Consider the following 25578-nt stretch of genomic DNA (forward strand, 5'->3'; position numbering starts at 1 on the left):
ACTTCCTTTTTTCTCTTCCTTTTTACTGGGGGCTGATGTGTGTTCCCAGTGTTTTCTTGGGTCTCAGCTTTGTACTAACTTGTCCGGGACTACAGCACATTCTGAGCTGTGGGTACAACCCAAAAAAGGGTCAGCATTTACAGTGTGCCTGGAATCAGTCTTTTTCTTCAGCTCATGACTGCATTCTATTTTGGCAAGTGGGTAGAATGTGATTTAATAGTTTGATTTACAGCTAGAGTATAGGCAGGCAATTGCTTTGAAGAACACCTAAATTTTAGGCCAAAGTCTAACTGAATGTTTCTTTGTAGCACTGTACAACTTAAGATATCAAGTAACGAGTGCTATCTTCATGATAAATAATTAGGTCACAGCTTTAGGATAGACAAGGCATCTGTTCTCTGAGAAATGCAGGATGCAGTTCCTTGTTGTAGTTATCTCTTTTTTTTTTGTTTTGTTTTGGGGTGGGTATTTTTTGTTTATTTTCTGCAATTGAAAGGGACCCATTTAGAATACCAGACAAAAGCATTTTCTGCGTGTGGCCTTGGCGCATTTGTTTCCCAGTGCCTGCATTGTGCTTTGTTCTGTGAATTTTCTGTTTTGACAGTGATACTGACCCCTCGCTTTCCATTTCAGAATTACCAAAGTTAGGCAATACAGCATCTGATATTATAGAATATGAATGGGAAAGTAATGAGAGAGAAGTCAATAAAGTTGGAGAACCCGGGGAAGGGTACTTACCTGAGGTGGTGAATCTTTTGTGTGCTTTAAACAGGGGGAAAACACCAGGTGTAAATGTGTTCACACTGGAGATGTCTGCGGCTTTAACTTCTGTTTTGGCCAACGTAACCTTGTTTGACCCAGCCTGTGAAAAAAAGATCTTCATATTACAAGCCTGTGCCATTGATATGTGAATTGGAAAGAGAGCATGTTCAGTGCAATGTGCTTTTCCCTAAGCAGCTAGATTTTCTTTTCTGCTTCCACACAGACACGTCTTCCGCATCCGAGGATGAGGGGTCGCTAAGGCGCCAAGCTGCTCTTTCTGCTGCATTGCATCAGAGCTTACAGAATGCTGAGTCTTGGATCAACCGATCTATTCAGGGGTCATCCACATCTTCATCAGCGTCTTCTACACTTTCCCATGGAGAAGGCAAAGGGACCAGTGGGTCACTAGCTGATGTATTTGCCAATACTCGAATAGGTAGGAGATGGGTATGAACAGAAAAATTGCTTTAAGTTCAGATTGTATTAATAAAGCTGGAGTTGACCATTGCTTAAGGGAAATTTGGATCAAGAGTTTAGTTAGTTTTGATGGAACTTGCTAGGATTCGTTGGAGTTGCACGACTTTTTTTCCTTCAGAATATTGAGTTGGTTGAAAAAGGGGAAGTGGGGAGCAGGAGCTTGTCAAAGTAGAAGAGACTCCAAGGGGTGGCGATGGTATCGACAGGCTCAGCAGGCACTACTCACTTTCTGTATCCTGTGTTGCTTATGTCTACAGCTGTTTGAAGCTACTGTGTGTACAGAGCTACCGTATGCAAGTAGCATTTGGCATCTGTGTCCTGATGAATACTGTAGGGGTGTCTTTGCCTATCGAGTGGGGGAAATGCTGTGTTTTAACATTCTCATTTTGCCTTAACGGTTTATTGTTTGTGTTAGACTTTTTAAAAAAAAAAAAAAAGGGAAAAAGAACCAAAACCAGCCATATATGTGAACATATGAGCATGTGACTCAAAAAAAAGATGCTTATAGCAGAGTAAAGATTTAGCACAGATCTTTCATGACTAGTCTGAGAAATAATCAGAGCATCCAGGTATTGAGAAGACGGAGCAAAATCTACAGATCTGGATACCCCAGGCTCAGTTTTTTGAGGCTCTGAGGTGCTCCTCGCTGCTGATGCTTCTGTATGAAATTGCAGTTTGTTTTTGCTCTGTGTATGTTTGTCTTTTTTATCTGCGGTTAAGGATATTACTGCATCTTAGGAGATGTCTGTATTTTTGTGTGCTCTCTGCTTTTGCTTAACTGGTTTGGGGCAAGCAGTGCATAGAATTGCTGGTGGTTTTAACTGTTTCACTTAACTTTTTTATTGCTGATATTTTTGTTTGTTTATTTGCTGGTATTCAAGTTGTTTTCTGAAGTGGAAAACTGAGGAAATTGCCCATAAACTGTAGTCAATGTAATGAATGTGTCTTTGAAGCAGAGAGGCTGGTTTTAATTGGAGCACACAGAAACCCACGTTTACCTTTTGTAATGAATTAAGGTAATCTAGCGTTTTACCTACAGAATAACTACTATCTAATATAACTAGTATTTTATGCAAAATAGAAGTTTAAAATCTTTGGAATTGTATTTGCCATGTAGATGCCACATTCATCCTGTGTTAACACCTGATTTAAATGAATAGGAACTCTCACATATGCAATTTTATACATCTCTTTGGAGAGAGCAATAGAAAGTCCTGCAAATGTTTGGAGCTATAAAAATTCTAGGTCCTTTGTAGTGATCTTAGACATTCAGTACATGAGAAATAGTCCTGGCCACTGTATCTCCGAAGGTATGCAGAAATGGACTTTTTCTTCTCCTCAGAAAGGGGCACACAGAGAACCAACCGCAAAAACCTTTCTGCGGGCATTATTCAGTATCTGACTTCCTCCAGACTGTCTCTGCATAAGCCAACATACAGTTTCAAAATTGTTGGGTTTTTTCCTTCATAAGCAACAGTTGCTTGTTCTATTAAGCTAGAATAGGATATTGCCCTATCAGATGATTGAACCTACTGTGTTGTATAAAGAAATCCCACATAAGCAAAAATCACGTATTTAAGAGAAAATTAATGAATTTCTGAAGTATGCAGAGTTCCTCGCAGCTTGGAAGGTTACAAAATCATCTGAAAAGCAAAACAGCGTCTTGCAACTTAAAGCAAAAGTAAGGCCCAGCTTGCTCTATTCATTAGATTTTAAGTTTATTATTTAACTGCTGGGTGGGCTCATACTGTTTAGCCACCGAACTGGAAGAAATTTAAACCCAACATGATGTTTTGCTGATCTGCTTTAGTCAATAGCCTAGCGCGTGTTTTGTTTTAGAAAGCCCTTACTGACAAAAAAGTTAAATAGTATAATTCTAGCAAGAGAGACTACTGCATAGGTGATGTAGGTTTTTTTTTTTTCTGGGGCTTTGCATATTTCAGAGCTCATGTGGATCTCAAACTTTTTTTTTTTCTTTTTTTACAGTGCTGAAGGTCAAGAAATTTAGCTTGTTTTGAAGGTTAGAGACCAAGAGTAGGAATTCTGGTTTGGTAAACCACTTTCCTGACATGGACAAAGCCATTCATCTTGTGCCTTTGTTTTCTGTTTTCCCGAACAGATAACGTGCACCTCCTAGAGCTACTTCATATTTAGGAAGCAGTGTGTTTAGCATTAATAAGACCTCCCACACATTCAACCCATTAAATTTTTAAGATTGTTGGTAACAGGTAACTGACACTTTGCTTGTTCTATTGGATGTTAAAAGGTATATGTTAATTGCCATCTCAATTTTCTCCCTCTTTTTAGAAAATTTCTCAGTTCCCCCCGATGTCACAGCAACTACCTCCACTTCCTCAGCACGCCCAGCAGCGATTGATCTTCCTCCTTCAGGGATCGTGAAAGGCATGCACAAGGGATCTAACCGGTCTAGTCTCATGGATACTGCTGATGGTACGGAACCTTTCAGAGTACCCAGAAATGAGAATGGTGCTAAGGAAGGACTTGGGAGAACAAATCACATGACTTAAGTTTTATCTCATTTAAGCACTTCACAAATTTGAAATGGTTATGGCATCAACATTAACACATTCCTATACCGCAGTTGTGACATTGGCATTAATGCATTCCCATGCTGCAGCAATTACCTACTATGTACTGAACTGGAGAAAGTCATGGGAGAGATAATAGGCTTTTCTGCTCTCTAACACTTTTTAACAAAAAGATTACAAACGCATAGGTAGGCTAATTGGTTTTTAAAAGCTTTTGTCCTAGAATCCCCAAAAGGAAACGTAAGATGTATGAAATAATGTAATTCTTAACTATAATTAAGCACCCATGAAGCTGGTAATACTCACTCTAAGCTCGTTGGCACAAACCTTTGTGCAGAGGGGTAGAGTCAGTGCTTCTGGTCTTGTGTCCTCCCTCTGCTGGCAGTCTTGCCCTGCAGTCGGTCGATACTGCAGGCAGGCGCAGACCTGTAGGCTGGGTGTTGCAGCAGGCGTGGTGTGTCAGAGACAGATGGCTTTGGAAGGGAGTAAATGCTTTAAAAGTGAATTTCTATTACTAGCATTTTATGACCACTGACTTAAGGCAGAACTGCTATAATGCTTACTAATGTCGCCCTGCACTGGCACAGCCTTTAATAATGGAAGACAGTAGTTGAATGAGAGGGCACACCAAGAGGAGTATCCTCTGGTGGAAGGAGGTAAGATGTAAGTATTAATAGAGATGATGAACACTTTTATTAGACAAAATCTTTCCCTTCAGGTGTTCCTGTGAGTAGTAGAGTCTCCACGAAAATTCAGCAATTGCTTAACACCTTGAAAAGACCTAAAAGGCCACCCCTGAAAGAATTTTTTGTGGATGATTTTGAAGAAATTGTGGAAGGTAATAGCACAATAATGTTTTTTATTAATTATTTGTTCTAAGTACACACACGCGCATAGTGCTGAATTTATTCATGCCATTGTTTTTGAAGTTGACTCTGGTTGATTTGCTATTTGGAGCTAGCAGTAGCCTTCATGAATAGTCAGGTACAAAACCAATGTTTGAAGTAATTCATTGTACTGCTGAGCTTTGAGTGGCCACCTCAACACTGAACTTCTTACAATAACTAAAACATTAACAGAAATATTTAAATAAATTTTTAAACCCCCTTCATTTGCTTAGGCTACTTAATTTCCCAAAAGGGATTGTCTGTACTGGTAATTTCATTACAACCTTATTTTGTAAGATTGTTTGTCTTTTCTCCAGTTCTGTGTTCCTTTCCTTGCTGTTGAATTGAATAACTTTTCAAAGTACTTTAGGAGAAAACAGTGTTCATGATGTTTTATTTTGTGTGGGGCTTCTTAGGAAATGAAATGTGATACAGCGTTGTTAAATCTAAAGGCAATGAGGAATAGCAGTTGTTTTCAGTGCGTCTTTCCAACTTAACTGTCTGTTAACAAATGGGCAAAGATGAACTGGAAACATGATTGAATTCTTTTCAGTTCCACAGCCTGACCCAAACCAGCCCAAGCCAGAGGGACGCCAGATGACGCCTGTGAAGGGAGAACCCCTGGGAGTAGTTTGTAACTGGCCCCCTGCCTTAGAATCAGCACTGCAGCGCTGGGGAACCACACAAGCTAAATGTCCCTGTCTGACAGCACTGGATGTTACCGGAAAACCGGTTTATACCCTCACGTATGGTGAGTTGAGCCCCGGCTTCTGTTGCTAAACTGCTCCGACAGAGCAGTGGTAGTGGTTGTTGGCCTTAGTGTGGTTGCAAATACCTGCCTGAGTTTTGAGAGCTTTGTGGACAAAGCAGTGCAACTGAAACAGTACGTGACTGTAGCTGGTAAAAGCAGTCAACAATTGCAATATTCTCTTGTATGCTGGGTTGATTGAGAGTTGTGCAAGTCTCTCTTCTTTGTGTTCTAGGCAAATTGTGGAGCAGAAGTCTCAAGCTGGCCTACACACTGCTTAATAAACTGGGGACCAAAAATGAACCCGTGTTAAAACCTGGAGATAGGGTAATGAGTTTGGGACTGTCTGGTTCTCCCTCTGAAGTAAAAACAGGGGGTTGGGGGGCTGTAACTTACTGCAGACACTATAATCTTGTTCTTTTAATAGCAAGACTCTTATCCCAGGGACAGGCTGTTTGGCAAAGAAACTGAAACTTTTGTGATTTTTCAGTCCTGCTGGCTCCTCTGTAAGCAACTTCTTGACTCTGGACATCTAAAGAAGAGCATTGTGCCTCTGAGAAATACAGAGCTTTAGATTTCTGTGTGCTGGCTGTGTGTGCATCTTCATGTGGATGGGCACACAGGGAATGATGACACTACTGCATGAGGAACTCATGCACATACGAGATATTCTGTGGAAGAAAGAGTGCTTGAAGATGCCCTGGGAAAAATGCTGTGGTAGAATGCGAAATTAACAAAGTTTTCTGACTCTTAGTCACTGTAGATCTGAACTTTGCAATTTTTCCTTGTATTTCAACTAACAAAACATTTTTGTGAATTGTAGGTAGCCCTTGTTTATCCCAACAATGACCCAGTCATGTTTATGGTGGCATTTTACGGCTGTCTCCTAGCAGAAGTCATACCAGTGCCTATAGAGGTACCTCTTACCAGAAAGGTAACGTTGATGGAACTCAGAGGAGTGATAGGCTGATGTGGGATGAAAACCAAGTCAGACCATCAGCCTCTGAAAGTGTTTCACAGCATCCAGCTGCTGCCTTGGCAGCTCTGTACCAACACAATGTGCGAGACCTTTGTGAACCTGGAATAGCTGGTTAAAAATGGAAAAATGTATTGACCAGAGAGCTGTGCTGAGTAGCTGGAAATGGTCGATTCACCTAAATGCTGTAGTCTTCATTCTGTTACTGCAAATAATTGATACGGTACACATAATATTGTGAATCTGCCCTCTGGTCAATGTGAACTGGGTCTCATTTCCATCCATGCTTAGCATCTGCCAGTCTTTTGACTTTGCTGGACACTGAGGATGCTAACGTTGCCTCGAAGGCAATTGCTGAACGAAGCGTTTTCTTTACCCTTACCAGAATTTTTGCAATATTGCCATATTATTGCCATGTCAAGATCTGTCTAAAAACTATAGATTTCATAAGAGGAGTCAAAAGCAACAGGATAATGGCAAACATATGGCAAGAGAGGTGGTAATGAAATGGTACGCTAGCCTGGTAATCCTATGGGAGTCGCAGAGCTTTGCTTTCATTTGTCTGCAACGTGACAATTGCTATAGCAACTAAATACAAAATTAAAACTTCTCCCAGTATTTGCCGAACCAGACTTCTTCGTGAGCTACCTCATTTCAGTGTCTTTATCATTGTGCAATAGAAATTAGTTCCTGGGGAAAGAGAGGCCCTGTTATTTCAGTGTAATTATACGTTTTGCTTTTTTTGCCTCATGATTCGTCTTTGAAGCATCTGGGCTTCCATTAATGAAAATAAATGGTGTGTGCTCGATGCCGAGATGCTGGGCACGAGCACTTGTTTTCTGTGGATTTCACATCCAATGCATTTCAGTCTTGCCAATGCAATGTTTGGTTTATGTATAAAGAGTTCCCTTTGAGAATCACCAGATTTCTCTGCAATCTGTCCCCAATTACGTAATCATTTCATTTTTGAACAAAATGAGTTGGAAAAGAGCAGACTTAGTATGCAGAAGATTAAGTAGCCCTTCTGCATTTTTGTGGTGGCTTATCATTTTCCTGTGGACTTCTATTGGCTTGTAGGCATGTCTCCATTTTCACCCAGCAGGCCTTGTGCTGGATATATATCATCTTCCAAAACGTGTTATTATCTAAGCTTAGAAGCAGTTGTATTCATCCCTGCCAGACAGTGGCCGTCGTTTGAGTTTCAGACCATTGTCAGACATTGGATGTAGGCGGAGAAGGACAAACCAAAGGAAAGAGTGTTTGTGGGCATGGATTTTTTCTTCTTTTTCTTCCCAATGTGATCCATAATGTTACCACCCAGTTACCAGAGCATTACCGAACCTTAGGTTTTGGTAAGGGGAAAGTGGACTTGTGTCATTTTTAAACAGGAATGACTTTTTTCCCCCCTCTTCCCTCAGGATGCTGGTGGTCAGCAGATTGGATTTCTGCTGGGAAGCTGTGGTATTGCTTTAGCCCTCACCACTGAAGTTTGTCTGAAAGGGCTTCCAAAAACCCAAAATGGAGAAATTGTGCAGTTTAAAGGTTAGATGGGTTATATACTTGCTTTTGATTGTACTTTTGCTATAGCTGAACTGTTTGAAAGTGATTGTCAGAAATCTGAATGCGTTTTTGGGGGGACAAAGTGAGCAACTTTTTTGATAGCATCACTTAACTGTTGTAGGTTTCGTGCATATGGGGTAGATTGTGTGTGTCTGACAGAATTGCTTTGTGGTGCTGGAAGTCACAGTGAATCCACCTTACAAGCCAGGGTTGTCCTCAGATCCCTTCAGTGGCATTTGGCAGGTTAAAAAGCAGTTTTATGAACAATAGAACAAGCTATATTTAGAAATACTGCAGGGATCTTTCCTGAGCAGAGGAAGTATCTTGTTGCCCACTGAACTCCCTGATGAGAAACGAGATGAGCCTTCTGGCTAGTAGCGTGGCTTGGCTTGGTATTTTGCTTGTGTAACTGAACTTGGACAAATGATGGGGTTTAGTGTATTCTTGCAGAATATAAAGCCCTCAATAAACTAACTGATACTGATATTCCCCTTTAATTTTGGCTCTAGGTTGGCCCAGACTCAAATGGGTTGTGACAGATTCAAAATATCTCTCCAAAGCTCCTAAGGACTGGCAGCCCAACATCTCAGCTGCAGGAACTGAGCCAGCATATATTGAGGTAAGTAGTGAATGGGGAATAGAAAGTAGTTTCCGTGAGCTGAATTTAATGTTTTGACCACCAGAGAGATAATACTTTCACCTCACTACCTTAAACTTCCCAGTTTCTAGCCACTGAAACGAGTCTTCCACTGTGTACAACCTGCTGCGAAGCTTATTTTAGTTTTTAATATCTTTGTGGCCTTGAGCGCTGCTCAAAATGAGTCGGAGAACACTGTTCTTGTTCCAGAAAGCTAGTAATTGAGACAACTGAGCTCTGTGACATAGTGTACTTGATAACACAGATTTCTGAAACTACTTAAGCCACCAGCATTTTGAATTTTCTGCTGTTCCTAGCAGAGCTTATTTTCATTTGTACACCTCAGTAAGGCAACATCTAGGAATTGCAGTGGTTTAAGTGGTAACAGTAATTTGGCTATTCTAAAATTACTAATTGGCTTTTCAGTTTACTGAATCTGGAAGCAGGAAGAAATGCTGTGAGAAGTAGTAATAGTGAAATAAATACAAACACATTCAATCGGCATCTTTATCTCCTATCTCTCTGGAGTTAGCTGAACACATTTGCTACCTGAATAACTATTTTCTGTAGGGAACCTTGCCGATACCTTTCTACAAGCAGGTACTTTTTTGAGTCTGTCTCAGCAACTTTAGAGAAACAAAACTTTATTTAATATGGATTCTGTGATTTAATTTCCTTCATACGTGGGATCCAGAGTCACAGCTTGGCTTTTTTTTTTTTTCTCCCTTTTCTGTAGTACAAGACGAGCAAAGAGGGCAGCGTTATGGGTGTTACTGTGTCTCGGGTTGCCATGCTGTCTCACTGTCAAGCTTTGTCTCAGGCCTGCAACTATTCTGAAGGTAGGTGATATCACAGAAACACCAAAGGAATGAAGGCTTAGCAACATTATTTTTGGGGGTTGCCTCTCATATTTTTAACAGTACACAGTAGTATCTGCTTTAAAAAAAAAAAAAAAAAAAAGTGTGGATTGACTCTTCCCCAAAACTAGACACTATCTGTACTCTTTTCCATCCAAAACTACATCACTTTCACTGCCATAGTGAAGAGAAATCAAAAGTGGGATTTTCTTCATGTCTAGAAAGTTGACGAGTCTGTTCAGATGAATAAAAAGGGGAGAGATGAGTCAGAAGGGGAGCGTTTTCCAACGGGCTTGAATCTTTCTCTTGTACTGAGGGATCACCCATTAAAATGCTTTTCCAAACTTTTGTTCTTGACTGTGTGTAAATATCAAAGCACCTCTTGCGTAAGTTGGTTCTCTACTAGTTGTATGAGGCGTTTTGACTAATCCAGAAATGGAGATTGGAAATTGCTGGTGGGAGTACAGAGAGTTCTGCTATAGGATATGGTTTTAGTCTGGTCTACCTTGTGAATCAAGCTAATTTATATATCCATGACAGAAACTTTATTTTTAGAGCAGTATGTCATACTACTTTAAGATGCAGAGTTTGTCTTTTGGAAGCTGTCACGTTAATTTCCATTGCTTCTGGGAGTCAGTGCTTGAATGATGTTCCCTACTTTCTTCCCCTCATGCATAATGAGGTTAAGACCCTTTCTGTTCTTCTGATGTACATCATGGGCAGGAATGTAATTTTCTCGCAACTTTCTGGGACGTATTCCTTCTCTTAAATTCGTGTTCAGTTGTGTTATTTTGCATAACAAGGAGCTCTGACTAGCAAAACGTATAAGCAGACAAACAAGGCTCTACTCTTGCTTGCTACGTGTGTACCTCTTGGAGCAGATCTGACAGATTCAAACGTATGCAGATTCTAGCATAAATAATGGTCACAGCTGTACTGGCACATTTTACTTCAAAGCTACAACTTTCTTTTCCCAGGTGAAACAATAGTGAATGTTTTGGATTTTAAGAAGGATGCAGGGTTGTGGCATGGCATTCTGACGGTGAGTTGAGCCTGTAAGGACTTTCTGAAGCATTTTGTAACTCCTTATAATTGCAACATCTGAGGAGCTGTTTGAGGATCATTACCTATGAAGTCAACCATTTCTTTCCCTGCTAGATCTGCAGTTCTCTGGAGGAAGTGTAGAAGAATCCTCAGAAACCTTATGTGAATTTATGGTTGGGTAGGGGTTGATGGGGTGTGAGGGTGACTACTATTTCTGGCTCATAATAGGGTTTGTGAAACCTTTTCTAAAACTCTTTTTTCTATTTTTCAGAATGTAATGAACAAACTCCATACTATCAGTGTGCCATATTCTGTGATGAAAACCTGTCCGCTTTCATGGGTGCAGAGAGTTCATGCCCACAAAGGTAACTGTGTATGTTCCACAACTTTAGTTAGAAGTTCTCAGGATAAATGACTGAGGGGCATTAAAATCTCAAATGCTTTAGAGCCTGTCTCTTGCTCTCCCATGAAAAATCTCGAGGGCCAAAAGTAATTTTTCTAAATATGCACAAAGTCTTAATGCCATGTGAATGTCAGCGAACTTGACAGGGGCCTCATGACCTGTTTGCTTAGAGCCAGTGCCTTTTATGAGACCAAAAAAATAGTTGAGCATAGTGAGATCCATTGGTCCCTGGTCTTCGCCGAGGACCTTCACATGGTGATAATGATTTATGCACTTTGGAGGAGGGACTCCAATAGAGACAGACCCTGGCTCAGGCAGTGGGCAAATGGCTTGTATGCCACAGCAGACACATATGTATGTTGGGGTTTGTTGTTACTGCAGGCTCAATTAATTAAGGCTTGCTTGCTTTACTGACGGTTTTCTCATTTAGGGTTGTTGGAGTGTGTATTCATGCAAAAATGACTCATGGAGAGCTTGTGTTTGTCCTTATCTCTTTCTTGTGTTGGTTTGCAGCAAAAGTTGCTTTAGTCAAGTGTCGAGATTTGCACTGGGCCATGATGGCCCATCGAGACCAAAGAGACGTCAGTTTGAGCTCTCTGCGCATGCTGATTGTAACCGATGGTGCAAATCCCTGTGAGTATGCACATCCTGCTGTTTTCAGGAGAGAGGTTTCTCAGCTAGTTGTCTCCCAGGCTCAAGCTTACCTCCTTTTGTAGATACCTCCAAGAAAATGTCAGTTAAGGCAGCTGTCTAGTAACGCAGAGCTGTGGATTGTGGTACGTGAGCACCAGGGCAAGGGAGTTTCTGTGCTTTCATCTTTTGAGCATGAGTTGTGAAAAATACTGCAAAGTACGAAACAGGAGAGTTGAATGGGGAGCTCTGGTATGTAAAACAGAATTCTGGGAGACATGGTGAGATCAGTTTTAAATTGCTGACAGGGTATAAGGTAAAAGCTTTTAAGAATAACTTCGAAGGGGAAATAATCCCCAGAAAAATCTGCAAGGGATGCCGTTAGTGAAAAGGCTTAAGGAATGTTTGTCTAGATAGCACCAACTGGAAGGGATACTTGGAATACCATTAGACCTGTTTTGATTATGCATGCTGGATGGAAACAGACTCTACGTATGTGCACTGATTGTTGGAGGTTTGGAAAGTATTTTAAGCCTCTTGTTGTACCATGAGCATGTAATAACTCTGAAGGAAACGGGGGGACAAAAGCAGACTTGTTTGAGAGAACACACCTGTTCCCGAGTCACATTCAGTAGGCACTTAAGCTCCTTTGTGGCTTGTATCTTGGAAGATGCTTCCTGGATTTTTTAGAAGCGATACAGTACATATATTCTGCAAATGACACTGCGCTTAATTCTAGGTTACTTTACAGACCATTCTAAAAATCAAATTATGTAAAGACATAGTGGCATATTTTCTTTCTTTCCAGGGTCTGTTTCCTCATGTGATGCCTTCCTGAGCTTGTTTCAGAGCCATGGGCTTAAGCCAGAGGCAATTTGTCCATGTGCCACCTCTCCAGAAGCAATGACTATTGCAATACGGAGGTAATGGGCGTACAGCATTGCAGTCTGTTTGCTAGATTAAGTGATCCGGGCTGAGGTTTGTTCACACGTCGGTTGGTCATAGTTGACTTAAGCATGTAATAAGCTCCACTGACATTTACCGTGTGTGGTCAGGTATTCAAGTCACTAAGTCGTTAAACATTTTTCCCAAGATACGAGTGCTGTTTTTTCTTTAACATGTGTGTACAGTGCCCATAAAAAATGTGTACTGCTTTTTTTCCTGCTCTTGGTTTACACCACTAGTGTGGTATTCTTAAATCTGAGATGAAATTTGATATCACTTTGGACTGTCGTTTTCATAGTTTGTTGCTGTCCATTGCTGCCTTCTCTAATAAATAGCCCTGTATTCTGGCCTGGGAGGTGGTGTTTAACACAGGGTGAGCTACAGAGCTGGAAGAAGAGTTGCACTTGCCCAAGAATACAATTTCTTACTTACTGATCGATATGGCTCTTCTGGTAGGCAATCTCTACTGCCACCTTCACAGTTTTAAATGTTTTATGCAAAGAAGAGACACTGAAATATGCATATTTCCATTGCTGCAATATCTTCATCTGAGTCAAATAATCCTAATTTAGTGTATTGATTTTGTGTCCTTCAAAGGCCTGGGGTCCCCGGGGCACCTTTACCTGGAAGAGCCATCCTGTCCATGAACGGGCTGAGTTTTGGTGTGATTCGTGTCAACACTGAAGATAAAAACTCTGCTCTCACTGTCCAGGATGTTGGCCATGTGATGCCAGGAGGTAAAAATGTGCAGGAGTCTCCTATAAGACCTTTTTGCAAGTGGTCTGGAATGCTTTAGTAAAAGAACCGGTTGGCGTTCTCTCCCACGCGCAGCCTCGGCAGTGGGGAGGTGGGGCAGTCCCCACACGGTGCCGTCATACCCGTCCCTGTCAAATGGGTCAGCTCTTGTATGAGGCAAATCTCGGGGACTGTTTTAACAATGCGCAATTTGTCCTAGGCATGATGTGTATAGTGAAACCTGATGGACCGCCTCAGCTCTGTAAAACAGATGAGATTGGTGAAATCTGTGTTAGCTCCAGAGCAGGAGGAATGATGTATTATGGGCTGGCAGGGGTGACAAAGAATACATTTGAGGTACGTATAGTAGAATGCAACTTTCTTTCCCCGTTTCCTGTGCAGAACCGATAGCCTTGTATAATCTCTTGGGTTTGTAACATAAGTGTTCATGTTGGTTTTTTAAAAAGATACCCTGAAAAATGCCTTACAGTTAGATACAGTCAGTGTTGACCTTTCATAAGGGTCTCCCACGGTGCTAAAATGGTGACTGCGCCAAGGATTCCCTCCCCTTCTCCTCATCACTTCACTCGCACATAGTGCAACTCTAGACGTGGGGAATGTTTTTCTGTCCTCGGGCAAATCCACTTTGTCTCCAGTGTCCTCCCTTCTGTTGCAGGTTATCCCTGTGAACTCGGCTGGCTCTCCAGTGGGGGATGTGCCCTTTGTCCGCTCCGGCTTGCTTGGGTTTGTTGGACCTGTACGTAATAGAATTTTTGAGATTGCATTGCTGTATTCTTTTGTTCGTGCTAATAGCCTTGAATGTTTAAAAGCAAAGCACTTGGGTACAGAAGAATGTGTAAGGATGGCTTGCTGTGGATAAGACAGTTGCAAGTTAATGGATTTGCCTGAGCCAGTAGGAGCCCTTACTTTTCCAGCACATTGTCATTACAGTGCCTTACTGTGTTGCTTGTTACATCTTTAGATTGCTAATTCTTCTACAACTAAGTGTAAGAAGCTTTTTGTATGGCAGTTCTGCTGTGTGTGCTCTAGTGTTTTGTCTCACTGAGTGGCTAGAACGCTTCTCCTGGTTTAGTCATAAATGATATAATTTAAAAAGAAAGAAAAGGTGTTTTATGCAAATTCCACTGATCTAGCCATAGTTATGAAATATGCAAGTAATCAAAGAAATTTGGATATCCACTTGATGGAAATTACTCACAAATACCTTTTCATCTTTCAGGGCAGTTTGGTGTTTGTGGTTGGAAAAATGGATGGATTGCTGACAGTGAGCGGACGTAGACATAATGCGGACGACATTGTAGCAACTGGATTGGCAGTAGAGTCAATAAAAACAGTTTACAGAGGAAGGTTAGCAAAATAAACCTCGCCCCTCCCCATAAGCTTCTACATGTAATATAATGAAACAGGATCTTTAGTATGTTCTTTGATTTCTCTTCAGTAAGGGGGTTGTTTGGGTAGCTCAGTTAAAGTATGTATGTTTTTGGTTTGGACAGCAATTGCTTGATCCTGCCCAACACAGGGCTGTTCTCCCCACTATCCTGTCTGGCTTTTCATCGAGTCTGTGTACTTTAGGGGAAGGAATTGAGTAACAAGATAAGTTGGTCACATGGAGAATTTAATTCTCTGTCTCTGTAGTAGCTAGCTGCTGGCTGATGCTCTGCAGCAAGGAACAGTTTCATTAATGTCCAAAGATATTTAATTTTATTTAGCAGTTGTGGATATAATTTTCTACATCCTCAGGCAGGGTTGGAGCTCATGTCTCTAAGACATAACAGCCCTCTATGTCATGTAGATACCTTTAAAGCATTTATTGCATTGGTGATTTGCCACAGGTTGGAACAGTAATGTGATAGCAGGTTGAGAGGACAGGGCAGCATGCTGTGTAGAAATTTCATCAGAAGGTAGAATTAATCCCTTACCTCACAAAGTCTTTCCTTTTTGACTCAATTTTAATTGTCTAATGTTTTTTCCCTGTCTTTGCCCCGTGGGGTTTTTTTTACGAATTCTGTCTTTAGTCTGTTTCCCTGGGTTCCTATTCCCAAGGAGTAAAACTGGAATTTGTGCCAATGGGGCTCTCCCCTTTTCCTTAGGATTGCTGTGTTCTCAGTATCTGTCTTCTATGATGAGAGGATTGTGGTGGTTGCAGAGCAGAGGCCAGATGCATCCGAAGAGGACAGTTTTCAGTGGATGAGTCGAGTGCTGCAGGTAAACCCACTCACGTAGGTGGATGAGGTGCATTTGCGCAGTTTTTCAGTGTGTGGGCAGATCAGAGGCCATCAGTATGCCCCAGATGGAAAGAGCACAGGCTCATGATCCCTCTTGGCACAAGGTATTTTTACAGGGTCACAAGCTGGGTACATCTGCTGTGTACAAGCTGTTCTGTTATGTCCTGAAGGTCCTGGGAAGGCGGCTGCAACACAGAGTAGTGTAGGCTCAGATGAAGTGGTCAGCATTATGCTAGCAAAATGACTGCAGAGAAACACAGTTGCCTCTCAGCACTGCAAAGCAGATCCAGCGCTCAGGCTTAGGAGTTCTGCTTTTAGTCTTGGGTCATGCTGGTGCTCAAAGTTATGCTTTAAAGCCGCCCTTATCTTTGGAGATGCATTTTCAGCAGGGAGACAGTGAGCAGGGAAAGGTTAAAACAGATGAATAAGTATAGTCCTAAGAATATAGAATGAGTAGCAAATAATTACTTTGAGAGCTACATGCACTGCATGTAGGTCATTCTCGGGAATGATGTTTCAGGTTGTGAAGTATGCAAACTGGGGAGAAAAATCAGGGAAGTACCTGGTGGTCTGAATAATGTATTAGATGCCTGAATGCTGAGGCGGACAAAAAGGAACAGAGTGTGATGGTTCAGAGTAGACAGATGGATAAAATCTTAAGATCAAAATCATATGATTCATCAAGCAACTGTGTATATTTTGGGATTTTGGTCATGAAAGATTTAAAAAAGGATTTATATATGAAATGGTCTCTAAAGGCAGGGATGCTAACAAGCACTTAGCTCTTACCACAGGGCTCACTGATGTTCCAGAGGTGAAACGGAATGATGGTGACTGACTTGCTCTTCCAGTACCTTATAAATGCAGAGATTTGTCTTGCAGTGTGTCAGTGCAGCTGGTAACAGAAGACTGTTTCCAGTAGTACCAAGAATTTGTGTGACCCTCTTTCCTTTCTCTAGGCAATTGACAGCATTCACCAAGTGGGTGTATATTGCCTTGCTCTTGTGCCAGCCAATACATTGCCAAAAACTCCATTGGGAGGGATCCATATCTCTCAAACTAAACAGCACTTTCTGGAGGGTTCTCTGCATCCATGCAACATCCTCATGTGCCCGCACACGTGTGTGACAAACTTGCCAAAACCCAGGCAGAAACAACCAGGTAACATGAGCTCTGCCCCCCCCCCCCCCCCCCCCCCCCTTTTTTTTTTTCTTTTTAATGTTAGTAAACTGAAGTTCACAATCTCAGACCTAGGAGGCTGCATGATGCCTCCAACACTGGGTGTCCTACTTGTTGGGGACCAGAGCTTGTCTTGTGGCCTGTGGCTGGGGCGTGTTTGAGGCCTCGCTTTGCATGTGTCAGTCAGGAACTTTGATTCCTGCCTTTGAACTCATTGGGATTCTCTCTGCTGATGACTAGGAGACTAGCAATGCCTTCTGAACTCTATCAGTGAGGTTTCATTACCTCCCTTCTTGCACCAGTGCTGCGGAGCAGTGGGATCCTACAGAGAATGTTTGTACCTTTGCTGTCCTGCAGATTGCAGTTCTAGGCCAGCTCCTTCCTGTTTGCATCAAAAGTCCAGATTTCATGCAGCTGTTCTTTATCAACAGGCGTTGGCCCTGCCTCTGTGATGGTGGGGAACCTGGTTGCTGGGAAGCGTATTGCTCAAGCCTCTGGAAGAGATCTTGGTCAAATAGAAGACAATGATTTAGTTAAAAAGGTAAATCAGTATTTGTTACAACTAGAGAATGGGAAAAGAATTTGCCCTACAGCTGAATGCAAAGCAGCAAGGTGAAGTGCACTTAAATACTGCCTCTGAAGTAGAAGCACTAGTATTTAATTACTGCCTCTTTGTTTCAGCACCAGTTCCTGACAGAGGTATTGCAGTGGAGAGCTCAAGCAACTCCTGACCACCCACTCTTCCTTTTATTAAATGCCAAGGTACAGTCAGTGCTGAGTCGTTGGTTTTTTAAGGTCCACAGCATGTTATTCAGCGCAAGTTTGAGACTGTGTTTATAATCTTTTGCCCAGTCCAGTGTCCTCTATTTAGTTTTCATATTGGATTTTGCCCATAGATTTGTAACTTAAAATTTGAACCTTTGAACCTGTAGGTCACTTTATCTAAATGGCTGTCATGGTTCAATGCTTCATTTTAAAACTGAGCGTGTTTGTAGGTCCCACTGGTTCCTGTATCATTTAATGGTGTATCCCTGTTGAGTATATTCTGGCATGGTTCTGGTGCAAGAAGACCTGAACTGACTCCCTGGAAGGTAGAATTTTCTAGACCAGATCTAACTCCATCTCTATCTTTTTGATATTGTAGTGGATAAATGGCTCATTGAATGCCAGCAGCCTATAGGTATAGATAACTAGTAGCTATAGACTGACGCTAGCAAGCAAGTGTTTTGATTGGGTTGTTTGTTTTTTTTTTAAGCAGCCGTTTTACTGACACATTTGTTGGGCCAGGCCTTGTTTAGAGCATTTTTGTCTCCTTTCAAGGGAACCACTGTGTGCACAGCCACCTGCCTTCAGTTGCACAAAAAAGCTGAGAGAATTGCATCAGTTCTGTGTGACAAAGGACATCTCAATGCAGGAGACAATGTGGTGCTTCTTTATCCTCCTGGTAAGTAAGTTTTAATAATGACTGTGTCCCACTGTGGAAATGCAGCATGGTCTTTCTTTGAAATCTCGTTGACATCTGGAAATACAGGAGAGATCATTGAAAAACAGTGATACCTTAGGGACTGCATAACTCACTGATCTAGTTTTGACTCCAGAGAGGGCTGTCCTAATGTCTTGCAGTACCAGGACTTGAACTTCGATTCTCTAGAGTTTCTGAAAAGCCAATTTGTGCCTTCTCACTCCTGGTTAGATCTTGCTGTATCGTGATGTTTAGAATAAAAACTTCAAAGACTTCTGTGGTTATCAAAGATCCTCTGGTGTGATATCTTCACTGCAAAGTTCTTAGAAACTGCACGTGCTGGAGAGTTGCGCTGGTCACCCTACCAGAGACTCCTCAGCTCCTGGTCTACTTGGATCTTGTTTGTCCAAAGTGATGTTGCCAGTTGGCAGCTTTTCATCCTGGGAAAGCATGTAGTTTGCTACGAGAAATGGCAGGGTGGCTTCTGGTAGAGCCAGTGCCACCGCCTTCAGCTGTGCAGAAAATGGGCACTTCATCTGAGACCGTTGCGTGCCTTTCCTACCGCAGCAGGGTGGAAACGGTGGGACAGGCAGTCTGCCTGCTGTGGCTGGTACCACACAGCTTAATCACTTGGCGTGTGTAAGACGCTCACAGCTAATGAGAGGCGCTCTCTGGTGTGCGTACTTCTTGCCCTGCCAGACAATTCTGTTTTGTCCTGACTGACTTTTCAGCCATTTCACACTTGGAACATTCTTTTCCTGTAAGATGGATACTGCGTGGTCAGTCTTCTCTACTTTCCCAGTCCCCTATCCCGAGCTTTCTTGGCTTCCTTCTTGTGCTACCCTTGGTGTTCGAACTGTTTTTGTTACACATCTGTGCTGTGGAAGTGGCTAGTGTGTGTACCACCTTCTAATGGAAATTTGAACCGATGCTTGGAGAAAAAGTACTCGGGGGGGAAAGGCTGGTGTCACCAGGGTGTCCATCCACCGGTGTCCTACACTACAGCCTATCGTGTCCTTGCAGGCATTGAGCTAATCACCGCGTTCTATGGCTGTTTGTATGCTGGCTGCATCCCCGTGACCGTGAGACCACCTCATGCTCAGAGCCTCACTGCTACTCTGCCCACTGTGCGAATGATCGTGGAAGTGAGTAACGGGGCTGGAGCTGAGAGCATGGCTGGAGCGCTCTTGCTTCGGCCTCTTGGACTCGAGCGGTTAACACAGCTGTCCAAACTCCCATGCTGTGATGTGACAGTGGTGATTGAAGCACATCTGGTAGCTGAAGGACAGTGTTTTCTTTCATGAAATGCAAGAGGGAACCACCTCTCCTCATGTGCAAGACAAATTGTTATAAAACAGGTGGTTTCTGAGAGATACTGACGTGACGTTAGCACTTAAAATTTCACATTGATGCTCCTTACTGCTGGGCAAGCGCAGATCCTGCTGTTAGTTACTTTCCAAGCCCAGTAACCAGGAACGGATGCCTACCCAGTGTAACCATGGGGAGAAAGCTCAATGTAGACAGTGTATTGTTCTCACCTGCTCTAAAGGTCCTGGTGTGGTTATTTGCATTTTAGTCTGCATGTGGGGTTTTAGTGAAGGAAGAGTAGAGAGCAGTGTTGCAAAAGCCAAAGAAACCAATGCAAATTTGTTAGTGGAAGCTGGCTACAGATGGTAAAAGATACTCTCCGAACATCAAATCTTGCAATGACAGTATCACTGGGACATGCTTTTTGTCTTTCTTTTTTTTAGTAAGTGTTTATCTTTTTAGGTCAGCAAAGCTGCCTGTATTCTCACAACCCAGACCTTAATGAGACTACTGAAATCCAGAGAGGCAGCTGCTGCTGTAGATGTGAAAACCTGGCCAACCATCATTGACACAGGTGTGGTCCATGGGCTAAAAGTCTTCCTGAAGTTCTGTGTAGGGGTTACCACTGACTTCCAAAGGGACTGTCCCCCATTTCAGATGCTAACTGGATGGCTATTTAGAACTTGTTTGAATATTTAGAAAAACAGGTCAAGATATAAGCTAGGTCTGACCTTGTGTACTGACATCTCTTCTGCAGTTGTTGAGCTATGCATGTAAAATAATTTTGCTGAAAAGCCATGTTGCAGACAACTGTTCATTTCCTTAAGACAAGAGCGAGTTGGTCTCTTCTTCCTTTTCCTGAGAATAAATAAATTTTGACTTGGGAACTTTGGCAAGAGTCTTGTCATATACTAGTCTGTCTCTTTTGGAAAGAGAGTTAATAGAAAGCTTTATCATCCATCTCGGGCTTTTTGAAAGTTGTGTTCTCCTTTCAAATGCTTTTTTTCAAATTTCTTTTCAGTTCAGTAATCAAAAATTAACCACATTTGTTCCTTTCTTGTACAGATGACTTGCCCAGGAAGCGGCTGTCTCAGATCTATAAGCCACCTACAGCTGAAATGTTAGCATATCTAGATTTTAGTGTTTCCACAACAGGCATGCTGACAGGAGTAAAGGTACAGTAAAATGGCTTTAGAAGATGGGGGTTTTGGTGTCTTGTCTTTGGCTGATATTCTGAACCACCTCTCCCCACAACCTCCACCAAAGCTGGTTCTTGTAGCTTAAATAAAGATCGTGTTTTTCTTCTGATAAAGCTATGGATTCGCTGCAGACAATGCAGTGTGACTGTGCTGAAGAATTAGTTCTGCAGTGTGGGAAGACGGGTCTCTACAGTGGGCATCAGGAATTCTGCTGCTGCCTCCCACTGGAGAGCTGCCTGTTAGGAGAGCAGTGAGCGGTGCGAGTAGCATAGCTGCGAGCTGCTGCTTTCCCCCTGCCAAGAGCAGAATAGGAACGCAGTTGACAGAGAAGAGGATTAGAAACTAAAAAGTGAAAGCCTTAGACTGTCATTAATGATCAGCTGTGTTTGGAGCCTGAGGTGCCTAAAGCTTTTAAGCAGTAGCTATTGGCATCACTGTTTCTGGTTTACTATGGCTCGGAGGGTTCTGCAGTGCTCTGCCTCTGCTGTCGAAGATGAAGGAAGAAGAAACAGTTTATGGAGAAGTGTTGTCAAAGCAAACCTATCTTTATTCTTACCTACCTGTCTTGATGAAGTCCTACTTTGATACCCTCGAATTTCAGCACGGTTTCTCTGTCTCTTGTGTTGCAGATGTCCCATGCAGCAGTGAGTGGCCTTTGCAGGGCAATCAAGCTTCAGTGTGAGCTCTACTCCTCTCGGCAGATTGCAATTTGTCTTGACCCCTACTGTGGACTAGGTTTTGTCCTCTGGTGCCTGTGCAGGTATGACTTTTGAGGGGAAAAAGGAAAGGATTAACTCTTGGCTGGTTATAAATGGGAAGTGGCAGTCCACATCTTTATCTGGTGTAATTACAGGCAGATTATGTTGACATTACCAAAACGACTAATTTACAGTAAGGGGAGAATTTGTCTTTGAACTGACAATAATATGTTCCCTTTTCCTGCAGATTAGCAAGATGTTATCCTATCTTGATTATGCATATTTGTGCTGCCAAATATTACTGGCTCCAGAATGTTTCTCTTGCCTTTCTTCCTTGATTATATGTTGCAGTAGAGGAGTTTTCATTCTGTAAACTGTGTGGTTGAGCCAGTTCTCTTCCTTCACTCTGACAGTGTGTGTGCGCGTTTGTGTGTGTATAAATTGTTATTCTTGTACAGTAAGTTGTATTTTTAAAACGATATTGGTACAGAAGGTGGGCATTGGAGCTATTATCAGTTTGCCTGAGATGCAGAGTCCCACAACCTGCTTTTGGTCTAGCAGGAACGTAACGTCAAAATACAGTAAATATTAATTTAACGATAACTACATGCTACACAAAAATGTTTTCTTCCTTAATGTTCTTCACAGTGTGTATTCTGGACACCAGTCAATTTTAATTCCTCCTATGGAGCTGGAATCCAATCTTTTTCTCTGGTTATCTACTGTCAGCCAGTATAAAATAAGGGACACTTTCTGTTCCTATTCAGTCATGGAACTGTGCACAAAGGGACTTGGAAACCAAGTTGAAATGTTAAAGGTAAGAAATGTTTCCTGAATGTGATGTTATATAAATTAAGGAAACTGTGGTACTAAAGCAAAGTGATATGATTGTTAAATACAACAGTCTTTCTGTTGCACGAGTCTCAAGTCCACAGCTTGCTAAAGAAGCAAAAGCAACAAAGAATTTTTGCAGCCCCTGGAACTTAGAAGGATCAAAATTGAGTCGGGGGTGTGTATTGCAGCGTAGGTAGGAGGTTGCCAGCGAGTGTCAGAGGCTGCTGGGCAGACCCTGACGTGAGGACGCCAGCAGCAGAATGCTGTGCAGAACCACCACTTATATAACAGTCTGCAGCGACGGCTCAGACCCGCACATGATGCAAAGCACACGTGTTAGGCGGTTTGCTAAATAGAGGTGTTTTCTCCTTGGAGATGAGAGGAAGGAAAAAAAAAAACCAGCTACATAAAATGCTTGAGGTGGCTTTTTGCATGGGGTTTATTGAAATAGTGTACTCCATCTGTGAGCTTAAAGGTCAGAAGTGTTCTCTTGGTGGTGGAGTTCTGGAGGTGTCTGCTTTGGGGATTGTCACCAGTTAAACAGCACAACGCACAGATTCGAACAGCGGGTTAGTGCTGTTCAGTGCATTCTTGAGCACGTCTAGAAATAAAAATGTATTCTGGTCCCGGTTTTGTTGAAGACTCAGTGTGATCCCAGTAAATGACTTTACTGTCACGTGGTTCAGTTTCCATCTACATAAACAGTGAATAACACATATAGTCTTAGCTGAAAAGCACCGCAGAAGCACATGATGCGACATTCTGTAGCAGAGGAAGAAGCACTGTTAATGCATATTTTGGTCTAGCAGTATTTCTATGCTCTGCTCAGATGCTTTCTGTAATTACAAATAGAAGCTGAAAAGAGGAAATAACTTGAACACAAGAACAGGGTTTGTCTTGCATTATCCAGGGATAAAAAGCAAATGTCACTACTTGTGATGGGACAGATCTGGGTGCAGTGGTGCAGTGTGGCAGATGTAATCAACGCATACACTCCTTTGCACTCATCTGTGTTTTTTCCAGGCACGAGGAATTAATCTGTCCTGTGTCCGGACTTGTGTGGTAGTTGCAGAGGAACGGCCGCGAGTTTCTCTCACTCATTCCTTCTCCAAACTCTTCAAAGACATTGGCCTGTCCTCTCGTGCTGTAAGCACCACCTTCGGGTCAAGAGTCAACGTTGCCATCTGTTTACAGGTAACCCAGTGTTTTCTAATGCCGGTGTTGTCACTGGCATCAGATTTCCAGGTTCAGTTGTATTCTGAATCAGCAAAATTCCTGGTCTGCACATCCTTCTGTGTTGTTAGCGAAGCCCAAGGTCTGCTTTGTAGAGAACAGCTGGCACAAGGTGTAAGCAGCTTCTGTTGTTTTCAACTGCCAGATTATATCACAGATGCTCAAAACAACTAAAAGGTGACATTAGAGAACTGTTTATTTCCATGTAAACAATGACTAATTGCCCCAGGGCTGATAGCTGAGTGTGCTTGGGTTGTCTCCATAGCAGCTCCCCCTCCCCAGAGATGCCTGGCACACTGGTGTTGATAGAGAGAGAAAATAGCCTGGTTTCTGAAGTGTTTCCCTCAGTGCAACTGCAGTGTGACAGGGAAAATGTGAATATGAATTTTGCTGCTGGTAAGAAACCCCTGGAAACATCTGTGAGCTCAAGCAGAAGTTACCCTGACTTCCGTAGAGATATTAAGTTTTTTTTTTTTTCAAAATGTTACTCTTCAGGGAACATCTGGGCCTGATCCCACCACGGTGTACGTAGATCTGAAATCCTTGAGACATGACAGGTACAGTAAGTTTACTTAAACTTATTTAATAACTATAGAAAATGTTGTAATGGTACCGAGCTATCACACCTTTCAGTAGATTTCAGCTCTTTTTTTTTTTTTTTTTTTTTTCTCCCTCCCGACAATGTTTTCTTTACCTTCAGAGTACGTCTGGTGGAAAGGGGAGCCCCCCAAAGCCTGCTGCTTTCAGAATCCGGGAAGGTAATTTCATGTTACTACCTGGGGGCACGGGCACACGGCATCTGCTGACCACACCTTGCCTTTCATGCCTCTTGTGACGTAGATGCGTAGCTGGGAAGGGTAGTCTTGTGGCGTGGCATGAGAAGAGGTGATAGTTGGTTACACTGTTCCCCTGGACAGTTAGTTTGGTTTATGATAAAGTATCTGTTGATTTAGCAGTGTGCTTTGCTGAGAATTGGAAAAATTGGTTCTGTTTACAGTAAATGAACCCTATCAAAAGTGTCTGCTGTTGCATCCTTGAATTCAGCATACGTTTGAGATTTACTGTAGCTCTTGTTCCTTCTTTAAATGGATTAACAAAAAAGATGTTTCCCAGTAGTTTTTAACATTGAATTCTTCAAAATCAAGGTCTAGCAACGTTTACAGGCCTAGAATCCCTTACCTGTGGGGCTCTCAAGTCACGAAATACATTCGTACCGTTAACGTACTTCAGCGTACATGTCCTAGCATGTTTTATACCCGTTTGTAATTTCTGTGGGTGAAATCATGCCTTTCCGGAGGTAAATGAACAACCTTTGTATTTTAGTTGTGCGTGAAGATAATTCACACAGGGATTACGTATTCCTTCTTGTGATCTTTAGATTTTACCTGGAGTCAAAGTAGTCATCGTTAATCCTGAGACAAAAGGGCCTCTTGGAGATTCTCATCTTGGGGAGGTGAGTGCAGATCTCGCTGGTTGGGTAGCTTCGTTCTCTCTGTTGGGTTATGTAAGTTGCTGGGTGACAGTTTGTGAGTGGTAATATGTGGATGCCTTTTTAAGCTGAATTTTTGCCGGAGCGTTCAGAATTTGGATGTGTTATTTTACTGCCAAGTTTAAAGATAAATAAAAAAGCCTACTAGAAGGGAAGGCTTATTCCACTCTAAATCTTGCATAACTAGCTTCCAAATAATCTAATTTACATTTTGCTTTCCTCATCTTGATTACACGCCAGTCTATTTGATCTGTGTTGGTAGATTATTATCAATTTTTGGATTTCACATGTTACAAAAACGCACAGTTTATTTACTTAGTTAATCCTCAGCTTACAGTTACAAGGAGAGTAGATCTGCAAGACGCGTTTTTAAGATTCAACAGGATATTTGCAGGTTTGAGCTAAACGCAGAACATTTTGGGATTGGAAAACCTTAGATAAAAAAGAGAACCTTCTTGTTACAGTTCATTACCTGCTTCATTTTAATACCCAACAGATGGTTTTGTAGTGTATCTGACTGTTTTTCCACTTCCTGTACAGATTTGGGTAAACAGTCCGCACACGGCCAGCGGCTACTATACTATCTATGACAATGAAACACTTCAGGCTGATCATTTCAACACTCGTCTGAGCTTTGGCGATGCTGCTCAGACGCTTTGGGCTCGGACTGGATACCTCGGTTTTGTTCGTCGAACAGAGCTCACAGCTGCCAGCGGAGGT

General features: G+C 42.2%; 1 protein-coding gene across 1 annotated transcript in view; it reads left to right on the forward strand.

Annotated features, from left to right (window-relative positions):
• Positions 1 to 25578, forward strand: part of DIP2B (disco interacting protein 2 homolog B) — a gene marked incomplete at its 5' end in the record, with an annotated part of 66609 nt that overhangs the window by 39610 nt on the left and 1421 nt on the right. Inside the window, 32 exons of the mRNA XM_082496381.1 lie at positions 986 to 1198; positions 3547 to 3690; positions 4507 to 4626; positions 5229 to 5426; positions 5659 to 5750; positions 6247 to 6357; positions 7818 to 7941; positions 8469 to 8578; positions 9333 to 9435; positions 10431 to 10495; positions 10769 to 10862; positions 11414 to 11533; positions 12339 to 12453; positions 13073 to 13212; positions 13431 to 13567; positions 13887 to 13967; positions 14451 to 14578; positions 15322 to 15436; positions 16416 to 16617; positions 17067 to 17176; positions 17317 to 17397; positions 17956 to 18079; positions 19121 to 19242; positions 19868 to 19979; positions 20471 to 20580; positions 21234 to 21364; positions 21951 to 22119; positions 23160 to 23330; positions 23865 to 23926; positions 24070 to 24127; positions 24748 to 24822; positions 25399 to 25576. Coding sequence (XP_082352507.1) covers positions 986 to 1198; positions 3547 to 3690; positions 4507 to 4626; positions 5229 to 5426; positions 5659 to 5750; positions 6247 to 6357; positions 7818 to 7941; positions 8469 to 8578; positions 9333 to 9435; positions 10431 to 10495; positions 10769 to 10862; positions 11414 to 11533; positions 12339 to 12453; positions 13073 to 13212; positions 13431 to 13567; positions 13887 to 13967; positions 14451 to 14578; positions 15322 to 15436; positions 16416 to 16617; positions 17067 to 17176; positions 17317 to 17397; positions 17956 to 18079; positions 19121 to 19242; positions 19868 to 19979; positions 20471 to 20580; positions 21234 to 21364; positions 21951 to 22119; positions 23160 to 23330; positions 23865 to 23926; positions 24070 to 24127; positions 24748 to 24822; positions 25399 to 25576 — 3915 coding nt within the window. The remainder of the gene's footprint in view (positions 1 to 985; positions 1199 to 3546; positions 3691 to 4506; positions 4627 to 5228; positions 5427 to 5658; positions 5751 to 6246; positions 6358 to 7817; positions 7942 to 8468; positions 8579 to 9332; positions 9436 to 10430; positions 10496 to 10768; positions 10863 to 11413; positions 11534 to 12338; positions 12454 to 13072; positions 13213 to 13430; positions 13568 to 13886; positions 13968 to 14450; positions 14579 to 15321; positions 15437 to 16415; positions 16618 to 17066; positions 17177 to 17316; positions 17398 to 17955; positions 18080 to 19120; positions 19243 to 19867; positions 19980 to 20470; positions 20581 to 21233; positions 21365 to 21950; positions 22120 to 23159; positions 23331 to 23864; positions 23927 to 24069; positions 24128 to 24747; positions 24823 to 25398; positions 25577 to 25578) is intronic.

This window comes from Vanellus vanellus (genome assembly GCF_965231255.1).
Source record: "Vanellus vanellus genome assembly, chromosome: 28".
Taxonomy (NCBI): Eukaryota; Metazoa; Chordata; class Aves; order Charadriiformes; family Charadriidae; genus Vanellus; species Vanellus vanellus.